The following is an 18450-nucleotide window of genomic DNA, read 5'->3' as shown; positions in this document are numbered from 1 at the left end:
AGTTCATCTTTTTTTTTAAAGTAACTTATTTTATCTTTATGCTGTCTATAACAACTAGAACACTGGAGGTGGTATTACTTTCTGCCTCTTCTGGAGTAGAGGCTCAGAGGCTGATCAATGTTATTCTCTCCCAAATTCTACTTCCCAAAGGGCCATTCAGAAGCATAAAGGAATGGGTTTCTAAAGATCTGAAGACAACAATTTATTACAAACTTAGGAACCTGCCTATAATTCCCTAAATGTCTAAATGCACAGTATAAGCAAAGAATCAAGAGATTAATTAAGAAAGTTATCTCATTATCTTATCAACTGCATTAAATCCAAATACAACCTTCAGGTTTCTACTTATTCATTTAATGATTTTTCCCCAAACAACAAATTTATTAGTACCTATTCCTTAGGAAAAAATAAAATAAAACAACTCTGGAAGACACGCTGGTCAGCTCAAAGCACAGATCACGTTGAAACAATTTTATCTGGTAATATATATATGTTAGGTCAGAATTTTAATAAGCTACCATCTGACAGTATCTGCTCACATCAAACAAAATAATCCCTTGAATTCTTTCCTTAATATACATATCAAAAGTAAATATTGATCACCTAGAAAATTACAAAAAGAGTCTAATATTTAAACAATTTTCTTTGGGTTTGCTACAAAGTTTTACAACGATGCCCTATGTATACCTCCATTTTCTTAAAGCTTACTATGGTCACTACTACATAGATAAGAAAAGTCAAACACCCTTACACTCAAAATCTAACTATATTCAAGCTTGTAACTTATTTGCTGCTCTTGGAAAAGAAGCATGAGCAATGCATTCAATTGTTTTCTGGACACTTCTGAGCTCCCTTCTACCATTCTGATTTTTCAGTATAAACTACTGAGGTAGATAAGTAAACTTCCATAGCTTATTTTCTGGTCACATGCATTAAAAATTAAAGCTAAGATTATAAAATATACAGAGGTTGAGGCAATGCAATACAAAGTCAAACTCCTTTTGTTATAACTGCAGGTTCTCACTGTTGCATCAGAGCTGGCATTAGTTCCAGCTTCTGTTGCTAGGTAACCAAACTCGTTTGCATGGCTGTCCAGAAAATCCACAGCACTGCAAACTACCCAAGAAGTGGCTAATGAAGAGAAATGCCATCTATAATTAACATCTTCTGTCTTACTATACTTTTTCTTTTCACATTTTTTAAGCAAAGAAAAGCTTTGGCATCCTGTTCTTAATTGGGAAGAAAGGATCCAAACAAGAACCAAAAGCAAAAAAGCACACATCCAAGGGTGTGTCCATCCGGAGAGGATGTTCTGACTTGGAAGGAGAAATCCAGGACATACTAAATCTAGAAGCTGAGGCAGGAGAGGAGTAAATAACTTTGATACAACATCACTATGAAACTGTGAGATCTAAACAGGCCACCCTAACTCTTTGGCCATATCATGAACATCAGTCAGAATCAGTCAGAATGGCTTTCATTGTTTACCATCAAAAACCAATCCGTTTCTCAAATATATTCTATAAAATTATAATGACTGAGCAGACAGTGGTAACAATATACAGTAAAACTCAGTATTTAATTCCTAAGTGCCAATTCCCTAATAGCATTAACATGTATTTTGAAACTTCTCCATCTACTTTGAAGAAAACTTAGTGTATGAACCAACAATGTGCTACTGTTGCAACTACCAGGAATTAATTTCCCTTTTAAGCATCCAGTTAATCTGGTTTAGCAGTGAGAGGTAGACAGCAAAGGATACTTAACAGAGTAAGAAGACCTGGATTCTGGTTCCCCTCAGACTAACAGACGATAGCTACTTCACATACAAACCACACAAGATTAGTATTCAGAAGAGTTTGAAACAAACACACATCTCTCAATAAGAAAGACAACAGAAAAAATGGACAGAACATGAAATACACAAGTAAGAAATTCCTAATGTTAAACATGAAAAGATGCCCCACCTTCAAGATGGTCAAAGAAAGGCAAAATTAGTACAACTAGATACTACTTCACACCCATCTGATTAATCTTTAAACATCTGAAGTCTGATAATACCAGGTGTAGGTGAGAAATGAGGAAGCGGGAAGTGTTGTTATACGTGTTTGGTAGGGCTGTAAATTGGTATAAACCCTTGAGGGGAAAATTTTACAATACCTAGTAAAGCTGATAATGAGGCACCTGTCCTATGACGAAATAACCCATACTGAGGCATATACCAGACAGCAGTGCTTTACAAACCAAGGGCTGGAAAATAAACTTTGTAGTGTGTCATAATCAGCATTTTGTAGATGCATTTTTTTGATGCAGACATTCCATATTCTCCTCATGGTATTTATACCTCTTCTTTGGTTATCAACATTAAGAGAAAGGTAGATTCACACTGCTATGTTATTACTTTATTTAAAAAAGTCAGGGAGTAATGTGCCAAACCACTCTGCCAGGCCTTTCTGTCCCATTTGCATCCCTATCCCTCCACTATTAGTTATCTGCCTTTCTGTGGCTATTTTATTAATTCTCCCAAGTATGACATGTATCTCTTCCCATTCTATGGAAAGGAGAGAAATTCATGCGTAAAGTGGGCACCCTCAGGGCACTAGGGATGAATTATCTCAAGAACCTCCAGTTGAGAAAGGTTCCTCTAAATCTTAAAATCTGGGTTTTTAATCCCAGCTCTGTGACTTCAGGCAGGTTCCTTACACATCTAAGTTTTCACATCTGTATCTAGAGACAATAATCTTGACCTTACAAGTGTTTGGTGAAGATTAAGGTAAATAATGTACATGAAAACCTCTATGAGTATCCATCTATCAGTAAACCTTTAATACACAGTAGCTGAATCTGAGAGCCAGGCCAAACCTGACCAAACGTGAATCTGAGAGGCAGGTTGCCACCAAACCTTCTGCTTCTGTATTTAAAAAATCCTTATTAGAAAATATAAATAAAAACAAATACACAAAAGCATACAGACATAGTAATATTCATTAATTTAAAAGCACTTAAATGCAAATTGCCGACTGGATTAGCCAGCACAGTTCAATGGATATTAAGTTCTTCTGTCCCTCTCTACCCAACACACATACCTTGTTTACCACACCCATACCTACATAAAAGTCAGTTCTGGACTGCTCACCCAGAACTATCTTAAAATATTCTACATGTCATTTTTTTATACCATTATTCCATTCACTCCTTAATACAGTCAGCATTTTGCCTCACCAATGTAGATACTCCACCCAGTGGCAAAATATATGCTTAGACAATGAGGTTTAAAATTTTTTTTAACTATTATTGTTTCCCTTCAACATTACCAGTTCTGCAATGGCCTCAGTGATTTCCTATTATAGTACAGTGTTTAAGAACAGATTCTTGAGTGAAAACTTTTTCCAAACCTTGATCCACCACTTTCAAATTATATACCTGGGGTATGTTATTTCCTATCATTGAGTCTCAGTTTCCTCATATATAAAATGGGAATAATGTCCCCGCATCATGGGATATAAATGTATGTAAAGCACTTAGCTCAGTATCTGGAACACGGTCAACACTCAATATATGATAGCCATTATCCTCCTACTTATGACTACTACTTAGTCTGTTTTCATCCTATTTAATGAGGTCAAGTAAACCTTCAACTACTTTCATCATCTGATCAAATTCACACCTCTTAGGCCTTTCATCATTTGCCTTTCCCTATTACCAACAGGAGCACTCACTCTAATCAAGTCAATCTTGAAGCATCTTAAACATGAGTCAGGCATATTCTCACAGTTGCTATTTTGCCCTTTTCCAGTCTCAAGGAAAAATCTCATCTCACTGTTCTGCTGCTCTAAATCTTACCCATTCTTCCAAGCCAAATGTAAGATAGCAATTACCTTTACTTTATAACAAGCAGTGTCTATTCCAGCAAACTTCTTTCATGTAGCCTCAGAATTTTTCCAGTTATTTTATGTATACAAAACAGCAATCTTATAAGGGACATGTACTATGTGGTCAACTTTTAATTATACTACATCAGATTTTATATATTAAAATATTTAGTACTATTTAACACATATGCACACATACCTAGAAGTCTAAAGCAATAATCATTTTTGTTGACTTTTCTTAGGAAGTAAACTTTAAAAGTCAATTGACTAAATAAAATACTGAACAAAATACCCTAAACTGGACTAAATTCTAGATTACCTAAAAATGGGAGAGGAAATTAAGAACGGCCCAATACATTATCTTTACTAAAAAAAAAAAAAAAAAAAAAATTGTCACAGAGCAAATATTACTTATTTAAAATAAATAATGGGCCAGGCACAGTGGCTCACACCAATAATCCCAACACTGGAAGGCCAAGGTGGGAGGACCACTTGAGGCCAGGAGTTCAAGACTAGCCTGGGCAACACTGCAAGACCACATCTCTACACAAAAATGAAAAAAATTAACTGGGCATGGTAGCAAGTGCATGTAGGCCCAGCTACTTGGCTGGAACTGGGAGGCTGAGGTGGGAGGACCAGTCAAGCCTAGGGAAGTCAAGGCTGCAGCGAGCTGTAATGGTGCCACTGCACTCCAGCCTAGGCAACAGAGCGAGACACTGCTCATAATAATTAAAAGCCAAACAGTATCTTGGTTCACACCACCAGAAGCTTCTATTCTGCTTACATTTTCAGAGACATGATGTAGAGAACTTTAAAACGTAAGTATTAAAATATAAAAGAAAAAATATCACTGAGCATGACTAAAATGTACTGTTTCTCACTCAAAACCAGCCTGCTCATAAAGGAGCCACTGGCTTCTTTGTCCTCATCCTGTGAGGATGGGAGCACGTGTTCATAAAGTGGTACGCATAGGCTGATGGACATTCCAGTTTATTACTCAGGTCTGTTTGGTGTGGTTCTTGAAAGTCTTGTGCCACAGTGGATTCAGCTTTATCCTGTTTGGTCACCACCAATTCAGGTCCACCCAGCCTTTACAACAGGCTGCCCAGAGCTTACACAACTACCAGGTTCAAATTCAAAGAACTCCTGGAGGACTTAACAAGTCAATGGAGTCTTATGTGACACAGCCTACACGGAATTCCTCATGTATGTGAGAAGCCCATTCACAATGTCTAGGTACTTCTATTGGGGAAATAGCTTCCTCTTCAGCTGAGGCCAAGTAGATGCCAAAAATATGGGGAGAAAATATACTGAAAGATATTAGGGAACTGAGTTAAAAGATCCAGGCTTTCCTCTGTGGCGGTAGACTACAGTACCACAAACACTATTCAGTGTCAACTAAATAATATAGTATGTATGTATGTATTGAGATGGAGTCTCGCTCTGTTGCCCAGGCTGGAGTGCAGTGGTGCAATCTCGACTCACTGCAACCTCCACCTCCCGGGTTCAAGCGATTCTCCTGCCTCAGCCTCCCGAGTAACTGGAATTAAAGGAATGTGCCTAATTTTTTTGTATTTTTAGTAGAGACGGGGGTTTGCCATGTTGGCCAAGCTGGTCTTGAACTCCTGACCTCAGGTGATCCGCCTGCCTCAGCCTCCCAAAATGCTGTGAGCCATCATGCCCTGCAGACTAAATAATACAGTTTCATATGATGGATGAGAAGAATACAGAATCCAGGTCACCTAGAACCAAAACTACTTTCACAGGAACATAAAACAATTTTTGGGGCTGGGCACTACTCAGGAGGCTGAGGCAGGAGAATTGCTTAAAACTGGGAGGCAGAGTTTGTAGTGAGCTGAGATCGTGCCACTGCACTCCAGCTTGGGCAAAAGAGCAAGAGTCCATCTCAAAACAAAAACAAACAAAAACACCCCAATTTTTTGAAAGAAACTGTAAAAGATTTACTTGAAAAAGTCCTTATAACTTCCAAGGGCATGAAAAATAATGTCCTCAAAAGAGCAACAAGTAAATTAAAATACATAATTAGGAATCTTCACCTCGAACACATCCCCTTGCCCAAATAAGCCAGAATGGAGATTATTCATGATAAATGTGTTCCCTTGATATCCATTACCAATAAGATACTTCCATTTTTGGCACCAAGTACATCCAGACAATGTTTTGCCTTAAAGATTAGTCAAAATATCTGACAACCCTTATGAATATCTATAAAGACCTGCTAGATCTGGAGTAAGATATGCTCAGCCAGGCACCAGTAGCAAGTAGGACAAGAGCAAAAGAAGGTTCTGATAATCATGACAGGACAACAAACATAAACTAGGAAACGGGGACATATATGGTCACCCTACAAGCTGCAGAAAGCATAATTGGTGAATTGTTTGCCCAACTGCTCCAGATCTTGGTCAGTAGCCCACACACTACAATTATAGTTGCTGAGTCCATCCCCCCTTATTCCAAGAATCTCTGATTGGCTGCCTTGGAAGCTTTAGCTCTTCTCACTGTCACAGCACCTCTGGTTCTACTGTCCAATTGCTGACCCTCTGTTATAATTGCAAGCAGACTGGTGGTCATGCAGATGTCCCCAGGAACTTACTGGAGTTCTCTCTGAACTTTGAGCCATTAGAATCACCAGGATGCCCTGGTCACTGTCAACATCAAAATCTGAATCTTCTTAGACACCACAAGTAGTTACCGTACCTCTAGTGGAACAGAGGGCTCTTCACCCACAGTGATTTAAGACCATCTCTAAAGTGCCCCATCACATTCTAGAAGGATACAGCTGCTGGAAGAAAATGAAGTGTCCCACCACCACTCCCATAGTTCTTAAGCTCACACACACCAACAACCACTCCAGGAACCAACTGAAGTCTTCAAGTATCATAGCACCAAATAGGGTTGATGTCAAACCCACTTCTAAAACTGTGTTCACTCTCTTGGAGTTACCAAACAGGCTTCCCAACATCAAAACCATTTCAGAGAATACTCACTGCCTTCCCAGACTTTGCTGGTGACTGCCATCACGGATATAACAATGTGGCTGGAACCCTGTGGCTGCCAAAACCAACCTCTGACTCTTTGGCCAAGTCAAACCCCTCACACCACTATGGGAGTGGTGAGAACTTTCTGAAAGGTCACGAACACTTCTGTAAGCCACGACTACCAAAACAAGTCCTCTGAGCCCCTGCCACTCACGGTCTTGTCATACCACACCTACCAGTGAACAGTAATGTCTTATAAGCATATAGTCTTGACTCAAACAGCATCAAGCCTAGCCTTTTCACGGGATAATTTCTAACAGCTGGGTCTACCTATGAGTTACACGAACCACTCTCCAGATTCAATGAGCTACTATTACCTCTGTTACAACTATCACTCTTGTGAGTACAGACTAAGTAACTCATAGGACTGTTTAGAAGATGCCTTTGCTACAAAGGGCACTCCTCAGAAGTTCTTCCTACCCTCCCAGAAGTTTACGATGTGTGAAGAGAAACACCTCTGACCAGTCACAATCTCCCCTATGTCTGAAGTAGTCAGAGGTATCACACAGCAACCTTGCGCTACTTCTCTTAGGCCCCAATAGGACTATGAACTCCATGAATAAAATCCGCCAGTACTAAAAATGATAACCACCAGGTCAAAGATGGCTTACTCAAAAAATGTCACAAGAAAAAAAACATCAAATAAAAGTGACCAGCCTCACTGCCTAGCAACCAACCCACTCACTCATTCACACAGAAGGCAAAATTCAAAAGTAGCTGGGATGCCCATAGGAAGAAAACAGTTGGGATGATGCAGGGGAGACTGATACAAGACTGTTATTCTAATCATCCCATAACAGGGACAGAGTCACAGCTAGGGAATTACTCAGGAATTAGGAAAAGTTACTCCTGGTAAACAAACTCCCACATATTGGGTTAAAATTTCTTTGGAACTTTATTCATCACGACCCTAGGAGCTCTAGTCATGTATTCAAATGGATCAACAACAAAGCTATAAAAGCAGGGAGTTTTAATTTTGTTTTTATTTTTTAAATAATAGCAACAGGGAACTTGAGTGAGAATAACATGGTAAAACTAGACCTGCAAAAGTTATCAAAAGCAAACATGACAGGAATAGCACACTTTGTGAAAGCTAGCGTTATCAAAGTACTGACAGAAGAAAGAGAATGATGCTAAAAAATACAAAACACTTCCTTCAATACCATACCTTATCAATGGCTTTTCCAACCCGAGAAACACTGCTGTGGATGTCTTTGTGGTCCGAGGCCAATTTTTGAACAGTATCCTTTATTCTTTTACAGCACTGTGTCAAAACAAGTGAAAGTGTCCCTGATAATTCAGCATCTTGGCCTATTAAAAAAGGAAGAGAAAAAAGGATTGGTTACTCATTAAAACAAACCCAAAAATGGCAAGTTTCTAATAGGCCTTTTGGACCATAAAAGATGGAAGAAAAGTGAAGAAAACTCAGCATCTGCTTTGAAGCTGATGGTCACATTCATAGATGTGATTTTTCAAATGGATACTAAGAAAGATATAATTTTTTTTTATTTTGGGAAATAAGAAAATTTTACTGTGAAAGAAATCATTTTTATCATTACAAAAACCAGCACAGACTGTGAATAATACTGTCAAGGCACTATTATTTTTGAGAAAATAAGTCTAAGTGAATAAACTCACTTATTAAACCCAGTTACACTGTTCAAGTCATTCTCAAAACGTTCTGATTGTTACTAAATTTCCTCAACAGAGATTATTTAGTGCAAACACATCATATTCCATATAAAGAAGTAGAAGAAAACAAACTTCCCTGGATACCACCATGTGCAGAAAAGAGTTAACACAGCAGGTCATAGACTGCTACCCTTAGAGAGTCTTGCTTACAAAGTCGCCTCTTGGCTGACATACAGAAACTTGGGAGTTTGGGAGTGTTCCCATCATTCCCTAACTCAGTGTTCCCCAACCTTTTTGGCACTAGGGACCAGTTTCGTGGAAGACATTTCTTCCACGGACGAGGGGTGGGTGGGATGGTTTCGGGATGAAACCATTCCACCTCAGATCAGGCATTAGTTAGATTCTCATAAGCAGCACGCGAGCCAGATCCCTCGAATGTGCAGTTTACAACAGGGTTCATGCTCCTCTGAGAATCTAATGTTGCCACTGATCTGACAGCAGGTGGGGCTCAGGCGGTAATGCTCTTTCACCGCCACTTGCCCCCTGCTGTGCGCGGCCTGATTCCTAACAGGCCACGGAGGGGTACTGGTCCATACCCGGGGGTTTGGGGACCCCTGCCCTAGCTGAAAAGAATGGCTCATTGTGCCTAAACTGTTGTACAGTGTGGTTTATGGTGAACATCTGTTTTCCTTCTGGGAATCTAGAATTTTGATACCTGCTGGGCAGTGAGTACCTGGCTTTCTCCTGGCTTGGAGAAAGCTTCCAACAGTCTTCTCCCAGTGAAGTCACATGGAACATGCTTAATTCCTGCAGCCATGGGTTGTGAAAAGTGTTAACGGTTGCCTACCAGGGAAACTCATTAGAAGCTCAGTGCCCAGGATTTTTATTGGGGGCTGGCCACCAGGGCACCCACTGCCTAACTCTGGACTGCCTAACTTTGGACTTTTGCCCCATGAGTCTTTTCCCTTTGGTGGTTTTGCTTTGCACCCTTTTGCTGTAATAAATTTTAGCTAAGATTATATGCTGAATTGTGTGAATTCTTTTAATGAATCACTGGAACCTAAAGGTGGTTTTGAAGACCCCTGACACACATGATCAACCACAAGTTACTACAGTTTACATCCTTTCCCTGAGCTACCTCCCTCCAAATTTTGTTCCTACAGCAGGAAAAAAAAAGGAGAAGGGAGAAAAAGAGACAGATAAAACAAATCCAGTTATGGTATTTGTCATTTACCTCTATATCTACATATTCCCACCTGTAAGCAACAGGCCTGGTTTCTGAAATCCTAACCAACATTATATAGCAGAGGTTCTTGAATTTTAATTTACTTCAGAATCATTTAAAGTTAAAACAAAGTAGCTGGACCCTATCCCCAGAGTTTCTCATTCAATAGGTCTGGGATGGGACCTGAGAATTTGAACAAGGAGCCCAAGAGTACAACAGCCCGAGGATGCCCACTCATTTAACCAATATTTATTGAGCACTCATTATATGTGACAGGTACAGCAGTGAAACAAAATAACCAAAAATCCCTTCCCAAGAACTTAACTTCTGGCAAGAGACATAACACACAAAATAAGCAAACTATAAATGACGACAAAAGATGATACATGCTACCTGGGGGGAAAAAGCAGGGTAAGAGAGATGGGGAGCATGTGTGGGTGGAGCAACCGCAACTTTAAAACAGTGCTGGCATGGTAGGCTTTACTGAGTAGGTGACACTGGAGCCAAGACTTGAAAAAAGTGAAGGAACTACCTACCATGTGGCTGGCTACTTTGGGGAAAGCATGCCAGCCTGAGGGGAGAAAAGCCCTATTGCAAAAATACACCTAGACTATTCAAACAACAAAGAGGCCAGCATGTCAAAAGTGGATTTCTGGCCAAGGAAAATAGAAGAAGAGGTCCAAGAAATAATAGTCCTGGTTTGGTAGGATCTTTGGCATTTTTAAAGACTTAACGCTTTTACGTTGACTGAAAGGGACCACTGCAAGGTTCTGAGCAGAGAAGGCATGTAAACTAATAAAAAATTTTTTGGGTTTTTTTTTTTGTTGTTTGTTTGTTTTTTTGAGACAGGGTCTCACTCTGTTGCCCATACTGGAGTGTAGAGGCACAATCTCGGCTCACTGCAACCTCTGCCTCCCAAGCTCAAGCAATCCTCCCACCTCAGCCTCCCAAGTAGCTTGGATGACAGGCGCCCGCCACCACACAGGATAATTTTTGTATTTTTTGCAGAGACAGGGCTTCACTATGTTGCCCAGGCTGGTCTCAAACTTCTGTGCTCAAGCAATCCTCCTGCCTTGGCCTCCCAAAGTACTTAGATTACAGGCATGAGCCACCATGCCTGGCTGATAGAACATTTTAATATGGTCGTCTAACTGGCAACAAGAGTACCAGAACTGAGCAGGAAAATAAGAGGCTGTGGCAGCAATCTACATGAGAAATGACACTGGCTCAGTCCAGGATTTCATGACTGGACATGAGGGAAGAAAAGGACTCACAGATGTCTCCAAGGATTCTAGCCTGGATTAACTAGAAAGATGGAGTTGTCTTCAATTAAAACGAAAAACAAATCAGCACTTTGGGAGGCCAAGGCAGGAGGATCACTTGAGCACAGCAGTTTGAAACCAACCTTGGGCAACAGAGTCAGACCCTGTCTCTACAAAACATACAAAAATTAGCTGGGCATGGTGGCACATGACTGTGGTCCCAGCTACTTGGGAAGCTGAGGCGGGAGGATCACTTGATACTGGGACATCTAGGCTGCAGGGAGCTACAGCACTTCACTCCAGCCTGAGTTACAGGGCGAGACCTCAACTCCCCATCCTGCCAAAAAAGAATAAAGGCTGAGCAGGTATGAGGGATGAGGAGAGAGAGAAAGTTCAGTTTGGGGCTTGTGAAGTTTGAGACGTTGAGTAGGCACCTCAGTGCATAAGTGGAGGAGATGGTGAGATATACAAACCTGGAGTTCAATAGCAGTGTTAAGTAGGGCTGGAGATACAAATTTGTGAGTCACTGCCATATATATATATATATATATAAAACTCAATGCATGGGACTATATGAAATCACCGGGGGAGTCAGTACAGACACAGAGAAGTGATAAAAGAACTGAGTCTTGAGAACACCAAGTTTATGAGTCTGGGAAGAAATAGAACTGGAAAAGGAAGGCTAACAAAGACTACTGAAGCACTAACTGTGATGGAGGAGGAAACTCAAGAAAAGTATAATGTTGGGGAAACCAAGAGAAGAAAATGTGTCAAGGAAAGAGGAGTAACCAGCTGTGTTGATGTGCTACTAGGTCAAGTAAGATGTGGACTGAGAATGGACAGTGGATTTACAATGTGGAAATAACCAGTGACGATGACAAGAATAGTTTCTCTAAAGTTCTATGAAAAGAAATCCTAAAACGTTACAGGAACTGTGAAGAGGAACTATATTAAGTCTGGTTCAATGACAACTACTGAGAGAAATGAAAAGGTAAGAAAAAAGCTTTCCTTATCTCTAAATACAGTTGCACAAAGTTTCTATCAAGTGTTTCCAATTTTCAATAACACAATTAGGCTTCCAACTTCCAATAACATAATTTAGGCTAAGACAAGACTTGGTACTTCAAGAAATTTTCAAAATCTGTTTAAAAGGTGTTCATAGATTTCTTGGACCAAAAGCATCTAATTGCCTCAGTAGCTCTGTTCTGGCCATTTCTGATCTTTCTGTACTTAAAGCATACCTAACCTCAATAGCCTCATCTTCTCTATGAACCCATCTGACCACAGACTTACTCCCTCTTCTGAATTCCTGGTAACTTCTGCCCTCTCCCCTACTCCCCCTGCACTTAACTATAACCCATTGTAACAATTCCATGTATATATACCATCATCAGTCTCTACTAAACATAAGCCCCCAAAGGAAGGCCAAGTCCTTATTGCAAATTGTATACTCCAGTTTTATGTTAATAGTGCCTGCAAATGTGCAACACATACATGTATCTGAATTGATGGCAAATAAAGTGACTAAAAAAATTGTTATTTTTTTTTTTTAGAGCCATATTCGACAAATGGTGCTGAGACAACAAGATATCCACATGCAAAAGAATCACATAATATATAAAAACTAATTCAAATGAGCCAAATGCAGTGGCTCATGCCTATAATACAAGCACTTTGGGAGCCCGAGGTGGGTGGATTGCTTGAGCCCAGGAGTTTGAGACTAACTTGGGCAACATGGCAGAACTCCGTCCCTACAAAGAATACAAAAATTAGCAGGCGATGGTGGTGCACGCCCCTAGTCCAAGCTTCTAGGGAGGCCGAGGTGAGAAGACTGCTTGGGCCCAGAAGGTCGAGGCTACAGTGAGCCGCGAGCATGTCACTACACTCTAGCCTGGGCAACAGAGTGAGACTCTGTCTCAAAAAAAATAAAAACAAAAATAAAAATTAACTCAAAATGGAATAAAGACCTAAATGTAAGAGCTGAAACTATCGAATTCTTGCAAGAAAACAGATGCATTTTTGACCCTGAATTAGGCAATGGTTTTTCAGATATGACACCAAAAGCACAAGAAATCAAAGAAAAAATAATTAAAATGGACTTCATCAAAATTAAAAACTTTTGTGTTGCAAACACTATCAATAAAGTGAAAAGATGATTCATAGAAGGGGAGCAAATATTTGGAAATCACATTCTGAAAGGGTCTAGTATCCAGACTATATAAAGAACTCTTAAAGCTCAACAATAACAAGACAAACAACGCAATTTAAAAATGGGCAAAGCACAAGGCACCGTTCATGCCTGTAATCCCAGTACTCTGGGAGGCCAAGGTGGGAGAATCACTTGAGCCCAGGAGTTTGAGACTAGCCTGGGCAACAAGGCAAGACCCTGTCTCTACAGAAAAAATACAAAAATGTGGCTGGGCATGGTGGCTCATGCCTGTAGTCCTAGCAACTAGGGAGGCCGAGGCAAGTGGATCCCTTGAGCCCAGGAGGTTGAAGCTGCAGTGAGCTATGATTGCACCACTGCATTCCAGCCTGGATGACAGAACAAGACCCTATCTCAAAAAAAAAAAGAAGTCAAAGATTTGAATAGACATTTTTCAAAAGAAGATACACAAATAGCCAATAGGCACACAAAAAGATGCTCAATAGTATTGGTCATTTATGAGATGAAAATCAAAACTACAATGAGATACTACTTCATGCCCACTGTGATTGGCTACCAGGAAAACACAGTAACAAGTGTTGGAAAGGATGTGGAGAAATTCAAAGCCTTCTCCATTGCTATTGGAATATAAAATGGTGCAGACACCATGGAAAACAATTTGGCAGTTTCTCAGAAAGTTAAACAGTTACCATATGACTCAGAAATTCCACTCCTAGTTATATACCCAAAAGAACATGTCCACACAAAAACCTGAATCAGAATGTTCACAGTAGCATTATTCATAAGACAAAAACTGGTAACAAACCAAACCTGCAAATGATGAATGGATAAACAATGGACCAGTCATTAAAGGAAATGAGGTACTGATACATACTATGACACAGATGAACCTTGAAAATATTACATTAAGTATTCAATAAGCCAGACACAAAAGGCCACATATTGTGTCATTTCATTTACATGGAAGGTACAGAATAGACAAATTTACAGAGACAGACGTAGATTAATGGTAGTCGGGGTGAGAGGAGGCAGGGTGGGAATGGAGAGTGACTGTTAGTAAGTGCTGGATTTCTTTTGGAAATAAAGAAAATGTTTTTTAAAACAAAGTTATACCTCCTATCCATCCAGACTCATTTACTTCTATATCAGCAGACAACAAGCTGGGAAAAATATAAAAAATAAAAAGGGTGCCAGGCACAGTGGCTCACGCCTGTAATCACAGCACTATGGAAGGCCAAGGCAGACGGATCGCTTGAGGTCAGGAGTCTGAGACCAGCCTGGCCAATATGGTGAAACCCCATCTCTACTAAAAATACAAAAATTAGCTGGGCGCGGTGTTGGGCAGGTGCCTGTAATCCCAGCCACTAGGGAGGCTGGGGCAAGACAATAGCTTGAACCCTGAAGGGGGAGGCTACAGTAAGCTGAGATTGCACCACTGCACTCCAGCCTTGGTGACACAGCGAGACTCGAGACTCGGTTTCAAAAACTATAATGATAAAAATAAAAAAGGAGGAGGAGAGAGGTCACCTAGAATTTACCACTGAACTTCCACGCACCAACCTTGAAATCTGCTGCTATTTTCAAATCGTAGTAACTTATATACCTGGAGTTTGGTGCTGTTTGTTACCTCCTTTTCTTCCTTTACCATCTACAAATTCCTCTAATTTTTGGTTTTCAATTTTATGAATGACAGATACAAGCAGTTTATGGCCAATTAATTAACATTGAGAGTTCTCAGAATGCTCCAAGGAAAAATAATTTCTACAAGGTATTTGGAAACTCAAGAAAAGCAGAATGGAATAATCTGAAAGAGAACCCTGGGAAAGCCCTGTTAAGAGAGAAATATTTCACTAATGCATTTTCAAATGGATTCCATGGAAAGCAGCCAAAGGTAAAAACAGGTTTGAAAATCACTATAATGACCAGACTGACAGTCAACCAAACTTCTATAAGTCCTACTAGGAGAGTTCTAATGTTTTTTTGATCTCTCTGTATGAAAACACAACCTGCTTCTAGGAGAACCTTTATGTGAATGAAATCTAACTGGATTCAGTTCCTAGAAGAAAAGCTGGGAAATTAACTGTGACAGCCATCTGCACCATAACTACATCCAGGTTGGCCACTGCAGTGGTCACTTATCATCCAGGAGAAAGTCCTGCACTAACTGTGTCTTCCAATGTAATAAACCCAGGGAACCCAGGCCCAATACATGAGCCTGAAAGAAACAGCTCTGACGCAACGCTCACTCATCACTGAATAGTCACAAGTACTTTTTAAAGTCACTTTTATGATTAAACAAGTATAAGAATTAGCATGTTCAACACAAGCAAAGAACCAACATATGTAGACCATCTACTTGTGTTGCTTTATTAAGTTAAAAATTTCAATACAATAGAACAGCACCTTTTATTATATAAACAGATTTTAAGCACAACACTCTCAAAATTTTCAAGTTCTGCCCTTGAGCCTCACTGCTTTGCCATTTTAGGATGTATGCCCACTAGTTTCACAGAAACAATAAATTAGAAAAATGTTTCCATAGCATCTTATACTTCCCTATCAGAGTTTCACACTTTGTTGTAAATAGTTATTTGTCCATTACTCCCACAAAATTAACTTTAGTAGGAAATATGATTAATCTCCAATGTTTAGCATAGTAACTGGCATATACTACACATTCAATAACTAGTTACCAAAAGAATAAATATGAAAATAATTAATTATGTATTACATAATCTCAATTTCAAACCCAGCATTGAAGACTGTCTGGTACTACTAACACCCTCTGAAATTGCCAGTAGTTTCACTCAGCAGTTCACTGATCCCTCACTCACTCACAGAATGTTTAGCATCTGCTACACAATATCACTGCAGCCTAAGTTCTCCAAATATCAAGTAAGTTAGGAAATAATACTGTTCCTGATTGTTAACAACATTGTCGCCTAAGTAGAAAATCCCAAGGAATCTACACACAAACACAATTCAAGAATAGGTGAGAGTTCAACAAGGTCACAGTATCCAAGATCAACACAAACATACAAACACACATATGCCCACATATTTTCAAATAAGACACATTCATAAAAGAGTCCCCCTGCATCAGTTCCTTCTCTCTTCCAAATAACAACCTCTCCCACCAACCCCAGGAATTAATGGGTTTGTGCTCTGACTCAAGTCACTTTTGAGACAGTTTCTTTTTTACAAAACTATTTCCATGTTTGTCAAAGATGCAATGAAACATCTCTAGTATATAATGTGACCCTACAAAAGTACATTCTAAATCAGAATATAGGAAGGTAGAACAAACTTACATATTAAAAGGGTGACCGGTTTGCACAAAGCTAAAAACTATAAAATCCCTAGTTATACCTTGGTTACACCTTCAATACAGTTTTAGCATTTTGTACATACATTTGTTTTACTTTCTTCCCTATGATCACAAGGGTTAAAAAAAAAACCTACGTCTCGTGTCCAGCTCTGTGACAAGATTTACCCACTATTTTGACTCACCTTAATACAATCAAGACATATAAATCATTAACACTGACAAGTATGTTTCTCATCCCTACTCAGTATTTGCACTTTTAATTTTCTGTCTGCCACTTATTTTTATGATATGGGGGGATGGGGGCTCAACTGCACAAACACACAGTTAAAGATAGCATTGCTAAAACTAAACAGCTGGTTGGTAGGCAGCACACCATGTTGTAGCCTGAAATGTCTGCTCATCAGGAGATAATAAAAAGTTCTAATTTGGTCTATAAAAGGCAGTTAGTTTAAAGGTGTCAATTACACCATGAAATACACGCTGCCCACGAGTCAAACACGTGAGACATGAGACCCACCATACTTGAGAGCACTCTATAAAAAAAGAGGGAAGCACAATATTAAAAAGTATTGTTGTGGTGATGATTTTCAAAAAGGTTGAAAATATCACCACTTAAGACTAGAATATTTTCAGAGAAATAAGATTTCCCTAAGACCTGGCTTGATATTTTAATGAATATCCTGTAGGCAGGAAAAATTTAAAATATCCAAGTTTATAAATATTACATGTATTGCATTTGAGCTCTTCTGAGTTATAAAAAGTTAACTCCACTTTCGTAAGATGGACAGAGATCTTAAATTTAGAATTAAGTGGAAAGCAAAATGGAACACAAGTTCTGATGCAGATAAATATGAAGAAATCCATTTAGGAAACAAACCTAACCGTACCTAAATAAAAACTCAGACCTCATAGAGATATACTTTGGAATTCATTCTAGATTAGCTATTTAAATAAAAACATTAAAATCGGAAAGCTAAAAGAGTATTAGGCATCACTAAGAAGGCTGGTGCGGGGGAGAATCTATGATATACCACTCTTATAAAAGCCTTGATGCCTTAAAATACAAAATGAAACCAAGAAAAAACAGAAAAAAAAGGTAAAAGAGAGAACTATGACATTTAGATTCAATTAACATTTATTGAGTGCTGAAGGCCTGCATCAGCAGTGTTCAAAATACTTTTCCCATGTTATCAATTTCTACACAGATTTAAGAAATTTAGAATGGGAATAAAGTAGATAAAGGATAAAAAGATCTAAGACTGACTCTACAAAAATCACTGACAAGGTGACCATGGATATCCTTGCGAAGTATTAGAATAGAAAAACTTGAAACTTGAAAAGGTAAGGTTGGTATTTTTTAAAAATAAAGGACTATTTCACTTCATCCGTAGTAAAATAAACTGCGGTACACTGAAACTTTGGGGTTCTTGTGAGCTACTTCAGCACCTAGGACACAGCGGCTGCTTAAAGGAAGGAGAAAATGCACAAATAGAACACATCAATTTTTTTCTGGAGGAGACAGATACAGAAAACAAAATTTTTTCCGCATATTAGTAGCTGGTAAATCTGCAAAGTAAAAGAAAGCATGGTATTTGGTGTTCAACTCCTGACCTTTCAGAGAACAGTAAATTGACAGACAGGCATTCTGATCCAGAGAGATTATTAAAGACCACTGCATCAAATTAGAGGCACAGTGTGCTGCAAAATCAAGCATGAGGAAAAAACGAAATAAAGTTAATATTTAAGAGCCAAATTACATGGTACAGACTAATAGTGCTATTGGAGCAAAGAACAATATCAATGACTATCATAAAGAAGACAGGAAAGGCTTCAAAGTATATGAGGCAAGAACTGCAGAGAGAAGAAAAAAGATACAGGCACGAGATTTTATTTGTTTGTTTGTTT

At 39.1% G+C, this 18450-nt stretch overlaps 1 protein-coding gene across 1 annotated transcript in view; it reads right to left on the bottom strand.

The window, feature by feature from the left end:
* RMND5A (required for meiotic nuclear division 5 homolog A) overlaps positions 1–18450 on the bottom strand; it is a 55097-nt gene that overhangs the window by 25454 nt on the left and 11193 nt on the right. Inside the window, exon 2 of the mRNA XM_023194877.3 lies at positions 8100–8242. Coding sequence (XP_023050645.1) covers positions 8100–8242 — 143 coding nt within the window. The remainder of the gene's footprint in view (positions 1–8099; positions 8243–18450) is intronic.

This window comes from Piliocolobus tephrosceles, chromosome 15 (genome assembly GCF_002776525.5).
Source record: "Piliocolobus tephrosceles isolate RC106 chromosome 15, ASM277652v3, whole genome shotgun sequence".
NCBI classification, from domain to species: domain Eukaryota; kingdom Metazoa; phylum Chordata; class Mammalia; order Primates; family Cercopithecidae; genus Piliocolobus; species Piliocolobus tephrosceles.
This window is presented reverse-complemented; position numbering and strand designations above follow the sequence as displayed.